The sequence below is a fragment of the Athene noctua genome, chromosome 1 (genome assembly GCF_965140245.1).
Source record: "Athene noctua chromosome 1, bAthNoc1.hap1.1, whole genome shotgun sequence".
NCBI lineage: Eukaryota > Metazoa > Chordata > Aves > Strigiformes > Strigidae > Athene > Athene noctua.
The window spans coordinates 240,252,607-240,265,986 of NC_134037.1; the positions used below are offsets into that span (position 1 = coordinate 240,252,607).

The 13,380-nt window shown below is 41.1% G+C and overlaps 1 protein-coding gene across 7 annotated transcripts in view; it reads left to right on the forward strand.

Moving 5' to 3' along the window:
- The window catches only part of STARD13 (StAR related lipid transfer domain containing 13), a 315,514-nt gene extending 302,134 nt beyond the window's left edge, over positions 1 to 13,380 (forward strand). For 6 of the 7 annotated variants that reach the window (XM_074914327.1, XM_074914338.1, XM_074914346.1 and 3 more), the window contains 6 exons: positions 2,482 to 2,689; positions 3,600 to 3,714; positions 4,503 to 4,724; positions 6,617 to 6,834; positions 9,933 to 10,109; positions 10,465 to 13,380. In XM_074914327.1, the coding sequence (XP_074770428.1) occupies positions 2,482 to 2,689; positions 3,600 to 3,714; positions 4,503 to 4,724; positions 6,617 to 6,834; positions 9,933 to 10,109; positions 10,465 to 10,582 (1,058 nt within the window). In that variant the 3' untranslated portion in view covers positions 10,583 to 13,380. The remainder of the gene's footprint in view (positions 1 to 2,481; positions 2,690 to 3,599; positions 3,715 to 4,502; positions 4,725 to 6,616; positions 6,835 to 9,932; positions 10,110 to 10,464) is intronic. The other variant, XM_074914381.1, reaches the window with a different exon arrangement.

The window sequence follows — 13,380 nt, forward strand, 5'->3', positions numbered from 1 at the left end:
AAGATCTCATAGTGAAAGGAAAAAAATGGGATTTCTTCATGTCAGCTTAAGTAGTCTTTAGCAAAATCTGAGACTCAAATGCGTCAGAATGATGAAAATCCCTGTAAATCAGGAAATGACTGTGTATCTCTGCTCCAAACTGAGGGAGAAATAAACAATGAGGAAAACACAGAAAAACCAGAGGAATTCAAGTTTTTCCTGACAATGTCCATTATGAAGGCTAGTCAGCCAGTGCTCTGACAGATATAGAAAAGCATACCCTGCCAGCCTAAGCCAAATAATTGGAAGCACTAAAGAGAAGTGTGTCTAGTCTTTTCACTTGCAGACATTTCAGCTGCCAAAACAATAGAAAGCCATTTTTAAACACTGTATAATCCCAGTGCTAAAGAATCTTAAGTTACTTCCGTTGCCTCCCTTTACTGTAAAAATCTGTCTGTGGCACATAGTCACTAATATATTTAACACTGCAGTGTCTGTAGCTGGTAGAGAAATGCTGTGATGTTGCACATGAGAGACAGCATCACAAATAAATTTAGTGGACTTGGTCATACATGATGTCTTCGGACACAAATGAATTGAAGTAGTTGTTGCCTAGCCCTGAACCATCCTTTCCCCCTCCTCCTTCCTGCTTACAAGTTGCAGATCTTGTCTGCCTACGCACACATCAATGAGCTTGTACATAAAAGCAACAGAAATTCTTGGTGCTAATAAAATGGAAGTCACAACTGTTTCCATAGTGAAGTGGCCAAGGAGAAGATTATCCACTAGAAGGACATCTTCTACATGTCCTTGGAAACAAATCACTTTTAAACTATTGCTTGATAAAAATTAGAAACATTCTGTCTTGGCACAGGAGAGACTGCAGGTAAACTCCTGCTTTGCCAAAGGAAGAGAGACATAGCAGATCTTAATGTTGTCAGTGTTGTTAGGTCTGTGGCCAGAAGGACTCCCCTTTCCCAAGTTGGACACCTGGCATTAGGATTCACAACAGCCATGAGGCTGAACAGTAAAACATTGCTAACAGACAACAGAAAAGTGTAAGAAGGGACATAGGCTGACTCTGTAACCCTATGTGGTACTACAGTGGGAAGTCTGAAGAGCATTTCTTTACACTGATCAGAGGGGGAAAAAAAAGTTCTAGGAAAGATTTTCTTGAACTGCACCAGTAGTTTAAAGGATTTCAGAAATACTTGAGGATGGGTCTGCTTAATACAAGGTGGGAACGGGAAAAGATGGCTCTGTACACACTAGGGGCCAATGTTTGGATTAAGAATGTGGGTTTTTCCATGTGACCAACAATAAAGATATTTTTTTGATTTAGACGGTACTGACAAAAGTCCTTTCACAAAAGAAAATTGTTGAAAATTGCTGGGATACCAATTGTATTTCATAATGTCTGCAATTAAATAAATCTGTAGCTGGGAGTTTTTCTTCCCCTTCATCCTGTTTAACAACTTATTAATGTGGAGTTAGGAAGGATTTTTCCTCTCTTAGTGTATTGGCAAGGGATTTCTGATTTTCTGAGACTCACTGAAGATCTTTTTCATATATCCATAATGGCTTGATTTGCTGTAACACAGAGGATTGGGGATGGGATGATTAGTGTAGTAGTCTATATGGCATAGCACTGATGAAACTTTCTCCATTTCCCTAACACTCAGTTGCCTAATGTTTACCTATGACTTGAAGGACTGGCGAGTCTTTTCTATGCATCAGACCTGCCAGTGCAACAGTACAGGTGAGGGAGTACCAGGGTGCTATGCAGGGAGAGAAGACACGTGGCATGGATTTAGCAAAAGATCCTGACTGCTCATAGACCTGGCCTTGCTGCCTCTAGAAAATCGGAAGTACTGGGCTGTGTTCAGTTTGTCATTCACGTCTGAAGGGTTTTAAAAAGTGCTTGTACGAGGTTAGCAGGCAGAGCTTACAAGCTGACTGTTCCCTCTACTGTAAATCTGCTTTTGTTCTTCTGTTCAATTATATAGAGTGTGTGTAATACTCCAAGGACTCCAAGTCCAAACTGAGAAAGTTTATGGTAGTTTTAGAAATTATTCTGTCTAAACTGCTATTAAAGCGTATGCATTACCACTTTCATTAAACTCTTTTATGGTTTAGGACACAAGTGTAAGTATTTTCCTTCAACTTCCCTAAGACTTTTGAACTCTTTTCCCAGAGAACAAAACAAACCTGAAAAATACCATTTAAAGACATGAGTACTGAGTAGGATACTCTCCGTTCATAAACTTTAAAAGAACTGCAGTCTCTTTCTTGGGGAACAGCCTTTCAAACGAACAGAGAAATGTCATACACTGGCAAGGCAAGCTGTGCTGGGTGGAGGAGCAAATCCCGGGTCCCTCCAAAACCCAGCTGGTCTTTGCCCCTTCATCCCCAGAGCATCAATGTCTGTGCTAACTGTCTTGTTCCTGGCTCCGTATCTGATCTGGCAGTTGACCCCCCTGAATGTCGCTTGCTTTTCCTCAGACGTCCCCAAGGAGCAGCGGCTGCAGGCGGTGCAGGCAGCCATCATGCTGATGTCGGATGAGAACCGGGAGGTTTTGCAGACTCTGCTGTGCTTCCTGAGCGATGTCACCTCCGTGGAGGAGAATCAGATGACTCCTATGAACATAGCTGTTTGTCTGGCCCCCTCCCTCTTCCATCTCAATATAGTGAAGAAAGAAAGCTCACCGAGGTAAGTTTCTTCTCAACACTATAAATAGACGTATCCGTAATACAAAGTGATGCTTTCAGTGTTTCTAAAGGTATGCAGGATAAAATTTTTGAAAGCATCTGCTTTCCAGCACGCGTTACAGTGAGAGGGGAAAGCCCATACTGCAGAGCCAGAAGCACACTTGTACGTGCACAGAAGGTGTTTTCACAAGCCCAGCAGGCATTTCTGGCTGTCCGTTGTGAATATGCAGTGCCTGCTTTCCTTGCAAAATTTCAGTGAGGCACTACAGAGTTTAGCATAAGTAATCTTGGCTTCTGTGAAGGGAAAGGGCCTGATTTTGCTCTCTTTGAAGTCAAAGATTGACCATGTTTTAAAGGATTTTAATACGTAGATTTTCAGTGAGTGGTTTTTCACTCTGTATTTTCTGGCTACATTCTGCCACTTGGGAAATCAATTTTATTTCAGGCCACATTAAGATGGCGTGTAACATGGTGAGTGTAGACTAAACAGAGCATAGACCCTGCTAAACATTAGTGGTCCCAACTTGATGTTCCTCCTGACGTTTTTTTTCCCCCGATCTGGTTCAGAATACACTGCAATTCTTGGTCATGTACATGTGTAACCAGTCTCTGAGCAAGTGCTTTAATCAGTAACAACACAAACCACTGTACATCATGTCTGTCAGAAATCCATTTCAAAATGTACACCACCTATTGCAGGACATGCATAACCTTTCCTGCTTTTCCCTTTGGCTCAACAGTGTTTTAGGTAAATGTTTTTCCTTTAAAAAAGGCCCAATAGTCTGAGCAATCTTTGTGATAAAAACTAAAGATAGGCTTTTCTCTCTGGTGTTCTGAACATCCTGCTGCTGTTTGCTTTCATATTAAAAAGATTCAGCATTTTTTACCTGAGACACTGAATTTAATTACAGAGTAATACAGAAAAAATATGCAACAGGGAAGCCAGATCAGAAGGACCTCAGTGAAAACCTGGCAGCTACTCAGGGACTTGCTCACATGATAATGGAATGCAACAAACTTTTTGAGGTGAGTGAGAGACTCAAACAGCATTATTCATGGCCCCATAATGCAGCATCCTTTGAAGTATTTATGTTTATGCTTACATTTTCTGTCTTATATTAGCTCAGAGATTGATGGTGCCTCACTTATTTGTAAACTTGCTCCATCAAAAGTTTATTTATCTCATTTCTTTTTGACTGTTCCCTTCTAGCATTCAAAGACACAACTATTAAAAATTCAGGAAAATTATTATGTGTCAGTTTTCAACCCAAATTACTGAATTAGGAAATTTTAGTCTAATTAAAAACAAAATCTGCTATCTTAAGATTTCATTTTATTGTAATGCCTTTAACACCTCAATTAAAACTTATTCATTTCAAAAAAAAAGAGCTGATATACTTTATTTCTGTGTGTCATGCACTAAAGTTAAAATCACATAGGGAGATGCAGTCATTCTTGCAGCAACTTTCACTGCAGATGAAGGAGAAAGAATGCTCATATCTCCCTTCCCCAGAAGCAGTTGGCAACATTGGGGGGGGTGGGGGGTGTGTGTAGAGGAATAACACAGGTGTATTGACATACAGTTGATCAGTCTAATACAGTTCTGCATGAGTAGTGCTATTCTGAGCCATGGGCTGTTTCATTATACTACTTTGATTTCTCATCTTGCATGAGAAGCAAAGACAGAAATAGGTACCCAAGTTACAGATCATGGGCTCATTGCAATTGGATGCTGAATGGTCCATCAGCCTAGAAACACATTGCCTGAAGAAAAAGTTCTCAACAGAATGTTTTCCCTCCCTTCTGTAACACAGATCCCACATGAGATGGTGACCCAGTCCCGAAACTCCTATGTTGATGCAGAAGTGCATTCTCCCACCCTGGATGAGCTTGGGAAACAAGTGGATGAGGAAGGAGGGAACTATCAGATGTACCTGGAAAGCCTCATGCAGAATCTTCAGAAAGAAGCAAAAGAGAAATTCAAAGGATGGGTCACATGTTCCAGTATAGAGAACACAGAGCTCGCCTACAAAAAGGTAACCTAGGGAGATGTGGAAGAAGCAGTAGAGAAACCAAAAGAAAACACAGCCTGTGGGACACCCTGGTTTGTTGCATGGCTAAATACCTACCCTTCTGTCTGGTGAGGCACGTGATTTTTTTTAAAAAGACTTACCGAAAGAAGTTTAAAATGTAATGTAATAGTGATTCAGGTATGAGATTCCAGGAAAAGGCACACAAAGCAAGCTAAGGTCTCCAAAATAAAGTGGCAATCAGGAAGCGAGCTAAGACCTTAAACAACAGATAACATTACCTGGGTAAGCTCTTGGACTGGAGGACAGACAGAATTTCTGTCCATCTCCTGTGGTTTGGCAGTAGTTTGGAGAACACAGCCAGAATATAAGTATTAAAAATCTCTTCAGGTTGCCCACTGCTTTATTTAGCCAGGCCAGCCATATGGCCAGTTTTATCCCTGATCCTCTTGTCCTTGTTTCCAGTGGATGTTTGATATGTGCAACTTTTATCAAAATTTCTGAAGTTGTGCCAGGCTTCATCACTTCTGCAGGGAAAGCCAGACTGCTGCAGCCAGGAGGAGGGTGCTGCAAGTTCCCTGCAGACAGTAGAGTTCAGGGCTGCTGGAAATGCAATGGTAAAACAGAGATCTGCAAATCATCAGCAGCTAGAAAGAGGAGGGGTTGGATTGGGGGTGGCTGGCCCTAGTTAGGTAGGGGAAGGGCACAGGGAGGATGGTAGGATCTGGATGATGAGGAGGGAGGAGGCAGCACTACCCCTGTTTGGGAAAGAACAACCCCTCTGTTAGGGCAAAGAAATCAGTTACTCTGATTTGTAGCCAGCTTCTCTGAAGGAGGTTGAGGAGTGAGTGACAGGGCTCAGGTGGGAGTAAGTTGTGGGAGGGAGTGAACTGGGGCATGCACAGGTCTGGGATCAAGGACGTGTGAGGCTCCAGAGGGGATTGGGAGTCCCTGGGGCTCTAGGGCAGGGGGACTGGGGAACTGCGAGCTCTGGAGAGAAGGAATTATAAAAACATACGATAATTTAAGGTGGGAGGGGTGGAAGGTAGGTTTCTGGGGTCACAATAGTGTGTCTGTGGGAGGTGCTGGAACTGGTATGTGAGGATGCCAGGGTAGGGAGGGGTTAGAAAAGCAGGGCTGGCAAGATCCAGTGCTTACAGTTAACTTGTTTGCTGCCTGAAATATGACCCCTAAAACCATGAAGAAAAGCTGTATGTGTGGAATTTAGTATATTCATCTTGTGCATAGCCCAGCACTTTCTGCTCCCCTTATTGCATGCTGTGGAGGTGTAACAAGTAACGGGAACTGTGAGCTAGGAAGTGTTAGCAAGCAGTTTGTGTGTTCCTTCTTTGAAAAACATTTTCCCAATACCTCCCTTGCAGCTATTTTGAGGAGCAAACATCTGTGTACCTGACACATACTGAATCGACATATGTTCTGCTCTTCCACCAATTAACCAAGAGGGTTATTAGACCCTCAGTCCCAGCTAGTACATTAGATTGCCCAAGGTGGTAGCTTTATTTCAGCCCAAGGTTTCAGTCTCCCCTTTCATCTGTTTTTACTTCCGTACGCTAATATTCTTCATTACACGTAGGATGCTTGGGATTGAAAAAGTGTCTGTCACTTCAGAAATAATACAGTAATTCCACTGGCACTATGGGACCTGGTCCACTGCTATAATAGTAGAAGTAATCTATCACTTCAGTTTTCCATCCAGGACTAGTATGCATATGTTTTTACATACAGTAGAGCATCAGCAATAGCAATAATTGTGATGAGTAGCAGGGAAATATGCATGCTCTTAAGCTAAAGTAAGCTATCCATATCAAGATTTTGTCCTCAGTTATCCTCTGCTGAACATAGGCATATGAATCATGTTCTTTGTTGTTTTACTCCAGGTTGGGGATGGGAACCCGCTAAGGCTTTGGAAAGCCTCAGTGGAAGTTGAAGCCCCCCCATCAGTTGTCCTGAACCGAGTACTGAGAGAACGTCACCTCTGGGATGAGGACTTCTTGCAGTGGAAGGTGGTTGAGAGCCTGGACAAGCAGACAGAAGTTTACCAGTATGTTTTGAACAGCATGGCTCCTCATCCCGTCCGAGACTTTGTCATTCTGAGGTAAGCTAAGGGCAGTTCTCCAGTACCTTTTCTTCCTGCAGTGCATACAAGGAAGATCTGGCCTCGCGTCAGCCTTCGCATCTGTATAATTGTGCTTTGAGAACTCTACTTCTGGGCAGCAGCGTTGATTTCTCAGACTGAATTAATATTGCACACCTAGAGCATACTGACCTTTTTCTCTGATGTAATTTGAGCAGCACATACTCCTGAGGCCATAAATATAAGTTCTTCCTTAGAACAGATGTCTCATAATAGCTGCTGTTCTCTCTTAGCTTTGTTTGTTGTCAAAACAGCATAAATAGAACCCAATTGTTTTTTACACTGCTTTTGCTGTTCTCTGGGGACATCTGTTTGATGTTTGAGAGCCAAGTGTTTAGTAGAGAAGATAGTGATGCTTTTAAGCTAAGGTTGTTATACGGTCTCTATATAAGTTATTATTTTAGATTTGTAGTTGGAGTCTTTGTAGACCCAAGAAATGCTAACCCATAAAAATGTTAGTGTGGAAAAGAACAGAAAGGAGCAGTAGATATGTATTCTAACTGTCTTCCAGGGGATGACATCTCTCAAATAAATGTATAGCTGTGTATCAATATTCTAAATTCAATCCCGGTTCTGCCATTGTCTACCTGCCTGTACAGAACAGACAAAAAAAAAAATCCTCTTATGCACCTTCTGCCTTTGAAATCCTGGCCCTTTGCTTGCTAGGAGCTATTGTGGAGCTGCTGACATATTTCACTTACAGGGTCAGTCCTACAGTTATTTATTTCAGGATGATTTTGTGCATTCCCATTCTTGGTCTCTGCTTTCTTTGATTTAAATGATGTGCCAGAGAAATACTAAGCAGCTTTGACAAAGGAAATAGTCCAGTGAGTCAGAATTTTATTAGAGGGAACAAAGATTGAAGGAAAAAGATGAGCCCAATAAAATATAATTATAGTAGTACATCCCTTTTATGAACTTCAGTATTCTCTTAGAGAATGATAACATGCAGATACTGTCGGTATAATGGAAGAATTATTGGCACTCTTAAGGGAAGATTTAAAAAATGTTTTCTGTAACATTCTGTAACTTTATAATGTTAAAACACCAGTCCTCCCATTACTCTATTTCTTTTGCCTTCTCACAGTATGCCAGGCTAAATTAATTACTTTATAATTATTTTTCTTATATAATATTATTGACTTAAACCAGTGATAAATTTGGCCCTCCGCATAGCACCAAGAAGATCATCTGGGAGCAGCAGGGAGGTTTTGATGACCATAATTCTGTCCTCTTATTTGTCACTTAGTTCACTATTAGGTTTCATGGTGGTTTATGTTTTTTAAAGACCTGCTGTGCAGTCACATCAGTTAAAGAAAAATCTTACCATTGAGTTCTCATTCTTTTCACTAAACCAGGCAGAATGACCCCCAAGGACTGAAATACATATCATAAAACCGAATCCTGGTGGGTTTTTAAGGGCTGAAAGCAGTCATCAGGCAGATCTGTCAGATTCTGTTGTTTATCTCTCTTGATTTATATTATTAAGTCTAGAGCAAGGTTAGCCAGCGATATCTCAGTCAATTTGGTACCTTATGATTGGTGAGAAGTGAAGAATGAAATTATAATTCACCTCTGGGGACATGAATAAATATATTTTAACAGACATCAATTTTCTCCTTCCCAGTCAAACTTTTGTCTGTGAAAGGATAAACTTAGTTCGTTTTGTTGGTTTTTGTTTGGTTTTTTTTTCAATTGGACAGTCATAACAAGGGAATTAGACTGGTTTTAGTAGACTGTAAAGACTGTAACATCAAGAGGATAGAGGCAATGTTTTATATGCCTGGGATCTGACGCAGCTCTCAGTTGCCATTTCCTTAAAGATTCCTCAAACATTTAATGTTCATTAAGTATCACAGTATCTCTGAGTTAGGTGCCCTGCCTGTTTTTACTACTGTAAGGTGTTTAGAGAAGTACAGAAACTGGCCTATATCCATATAACTGGGAATAGGAATCAAGTCTTCTGCAGTCTCTGGGATACATAGTTTTCCACTTCACAAATGGCCCAAGTGCCACATAGTTACCAAAATGATATAGTCATATCTAAGCACTGTGTAGGCATTCACAATAGATGGTTCAGCATTTCACAGTAGATCTGAGATGTGATTTCATACTCTCCATGTGTTTCATCTGTCAAGATAGTTTATCATTTTTATTAATGCACAGACGCATGTAAAACCTTCTGAAGTCAGTATCTTCCTGCAGTGACTTGAATAACAGCTCAGTTTCATACAAGAAAAATGCAGAATGTTAAAATTACCTGCTGAAGTCCAAACTTCATCAGTCCTTGAAAGCAGCTTACCTGCTAAAAGATGATACTTCCCAAGATAGCATAATCCCTGTGTCAGTCCATGGCAAGATGGTGCACATTACACAGCACAGTGGGAATTTCTCATTTCTTCCCACAGCATAGGAAAGAGCAGAGAACCATCCTGTGAGATTCAAGGCAGACGAGAAGGATGTGATACACCAGAATGTATAGAGAATGCTTACAGAAGAAAAAAGTGTTAATTATTAAAGTCTAGGTGTCCTGAACTTGATGAAAAAACTTGTGCAGTATGTAAGAGAGGCTAGAAACTTGGGAGAGGATAAAAAAATGAAAGGACATTTTGTTTTCAATTCCGATGCCCTTGAAACACCTTCTGGGAGTTTCAGAAGTCAATGTGGGCAATAGCGGGGATTTTTTGCTGTGCTACTGTATTTGTTGTTCTGTAAGTCTGCATGGGTGCAGTGCAACAGTTCAGCCTTTGGTGGATGGCTTATGCTCACTTTATCTCCTTTCCAAAACTTCTGTCTGTCTGCAAAAGGCTGTATCATGCCCTCTAATACATAAATGTGAAGAAGCGAAACTCTACCTGAAGCCTGCAGCACTGTAGATGGGTGGCCATTCCACATCATGGTCAGACTCCCAACCGGGACTCCCCTAAGACAGACCAGTAGCATTGCAGGCAACAACAAGGATAGGCAGACAAGCAAACTGTAACTTTAATTCTGGTTCTTAATTGTGTGCCCAAAAGTTCAATTACTAAAGTGATTCCATCTTGAATGTGTTGCTGCAGGACATGGAGAACAGATTTGCCAAAGGGGATGTGCATGCTGGTTGCCATCTCTGTGGAGCATGAAGAGGCTCCTCTTCTGGGAGCTGTGCGAGCCATCGTGATGGACTCTCAGTACTTGATAGAGCCCTGTGGCTCAGGAAAAGCCAGGCTGACCCACATCTGCAGAATTGATCTAAAGTAAGTATCCCACCTGCAAAAAGCAGATCTCCATTCAGCAGGGCAAAACACTCCAGCTCAGGGAGGGGAGGTGTTGGGAACAGAGGACATGGTCAGTGTAGCTTTGCTGCTTTGGAGTCATGCTGCAGACTCATTTCTCCACTCAGCATCTCCCACTGTTATGATGTGATCATAGAAATATTATCTGCTTATTTGATTTCTATAAGGGAGAAATTCAGAGTATGCTTACAGTAACAAGTATTTGAGTCACCACCACCATAGGCAGCGGGGAGTAGGAAGCATGGCAAGCCTGTTCCTGTGGGGCGTATTTCTTGAGTATTTGAGTTTCTCAATAATTCTCATTCCATTTCTTCAGAGGACATTCCCCAGAGTGGTACAACAAAGGCTTTGGACATCTGTGTGCTGCAGAAGTTGCCAGAATCAGAAACTCATTTCAGCCTCTGATTGCCGAGGGACCAGAAACAAAAATCTGAGGAAGTGTTCCTGGGAGCATGTGAGCGTAAATTGGGGTCTGGCACAGAACAGGAATACTGAAAGCAAAGATCTTATTTAAGCTGCAGGAATCTGACCAGACCTGGGTCTGTACAAAGCTGAAACAGGAATTTTATAGGAAAGTTCTTTTACTCTGGAGACTTCATCTCCCCTCACCACATCCTTTCTGTATTAATTTCAATTACTGAAGTAAACATTTCTTCAAAGAGCTTTTATCATTATTACTTTAAAATCAGACTATTGCTATTGTGTGTTACATAACTCTGGTATTTAAAGGCTTCTAAGAAGCATATTTTAATTGTAAATAAATTATGTACAGTATGTATATATTTATATTTTATCTATATATATATGTATATGTATAAATTAATTATTTTGTATATAACTCAGTGCAAATCACTTGCATCAGTTGGACCTTAAGTGAATCTGTCACTTGTTTCTTAGCGTGTCACTGCTACATAAGCTGTGTTTGCTATTATCACAGGGCTACCAGGCATAATCCATGTGATAACAGAAATGCTTGTTCTCAAATATGTTTCGTGTTTGTGTATGCTGTGAGAAGGTACCTAGAAATAGATGTAGGAAGAAGTAGAAGAACTAAGGAAGGAGGAGGTTACTGTATGTTTAAAAATAATGAGGAGTGGATTAGTTTCACCAAATAAAATACATGGAAATGTAACTGAGATAGACATTTCATATTCAGCAGCAGAATCGGGACTGTTAGTACAAGGTGTTGAAAACTTACCTATTGCCTTAATTAATGGCATATCTGCCGCTAGAGAACCTCACTATGTGCAGCGTTCCAAGTAACTGCTCATTCTTGGAGAGTACGAGATAACGCTATGTGTACCGAGGTGTCTGAAATCAGACTGGTAAGTTATTAAGCTGTAAATCTTCTTTTTTTTTTTTTTTTTTTTTTTTTTTTTTTTTTTTAGCGTTTTGTCTAGGTTCTGAGTAAGTGTTTCTGTGTTGCTCTCTCCTTCTCCCATAGAGATGGCTAATTGTTAAGAAACTCCAAAGCAGATTTTCCACATCCAGTGGACACAAAGACATGCAGATGAATACCATGCCTTTTAATATTCTTACTATACAAATAAGTAAACTTTTTTAAGCTTTTAAATATATCTTGAAGATTTAAAAGACTAAATGCAGACTATGCTTGGAAAGATTGCTTTCACAGTAACAGCAAGCATTTTCGTATTATATTGCACTGATCTGTGTGATCCTGCCTCTATAGGCACTGGTGGGAGCAGGATTAGCCCCTGACTATGAGGAGTAGGAGCCATTTAAGCCTATTATATAATTTCATTTTCAGGGACCTATTATTTTGCTAATGGAAGAATGCTTTAAAAGTAATAATAATTTGTCAACGTTACCTTTGAGGCAGGGTTCTGTTTTGTTTTTAACTAACCTAAGACCAAAAATGATGTTACATCTATGATTCAATAAGAATGTACAAGCCTGTTAATACTGATCTTCATTAATCGCATTTGTTCACTTTGACTTTATTTATTGCTGCATAAACCAGCTGAGTCATTCATAGCCAGTGTTTTAGCTCAGTCCTTCCAACAAAATCCACTTAAGATTTAGTATGTGGTCAATTCAGCAGGATACATTTCATACATGAAGCTACAGTTTTTGCCCTGATTCAGTAAATGGGAAGTCTCTTCAAAGCCAGTACTTTGAATCTGCCCCAGGTATGGGGGCTATGGGGTGGACCATGTGCAGTCCGTGATAGCTGCTAGAGCACGGTCCCATGTGCCATCATGCACACATGCAAGGGCTGTGCTGGTGGGAGACAGCCCTGTAATCCAAGGAAGAAAGCCTGTGGGAGCTCAGGGTGGACAGGTCCAGGGCGATGCAGCAGGATGTCCCCGTGGAGCAGCAGGACCCCCAGAAAGTCACTCTTCTTCCCCCATGAGCTGTCTCACCCATGTTTTATTGTGCAGCTCATAGGATCAGGGAGGTTGGCTGCCCATGAGCCCCTGCCTTGAGTTTCTTGCCAACAATAGTGGCAATGTGCAACTATTGTGTGGTTTTAAGTCTTAAAGACAGGGGAGCACTCACACCCTTACATGGCCGTGTTGAGGTCTGGCAGTCACCAGCCAGCTGCAGGCCACCACCACTGCCCAGGTCCAGCCTTCCTGGGAGCCAGTGGAGGCTCACAAGCTGGTGGGGCAAGGACATTCCCCCGGTTTCAGCAGAATTGCTATCCCAGAAAGCAGCACCTCCTCCCAAACGTCTGTAGCCATGGCAGCAGGTTTCATGCCGGCTGTTTTCCAAAACATGAGCAATTAGAGCACTTCTGCTACATTAGTTTGCATAAATGAATACAATAGTGCCTCAGTATTAATGGACACAGAATTTCTGTCTCTGGGAATGGCAATACTAACAGTAAATAATTTCTTAAGGAAATGAAGGGAAAACCTGGACATGGTTTTATCTTGTCTGACAAGTCATTGCTCAGCTAGAAGGAGCCCTGTGCCACCTGCCACCAATAGCAAGGTAGGGTTGTCCTCCTACCCTTGCAGAAGCTCTGTCATGTGCTTCTGGCATCTCTAAGCCATGTATCAATGAAATAAGATTTCTTTAAAATGCACATTATGCCATGTCTACCATTCAGCTACCACAGTATTTTGTATTGTTACATTGCCATTGAGAATACATTATGATAATTGCATTTTTAAATGTTATACTCATATCAATACCTCATATTTTTACCTCATCTGTTGGTATCAGTCATTAGTTGTAAATAAATAATTGCAGAGTTGAATAAATT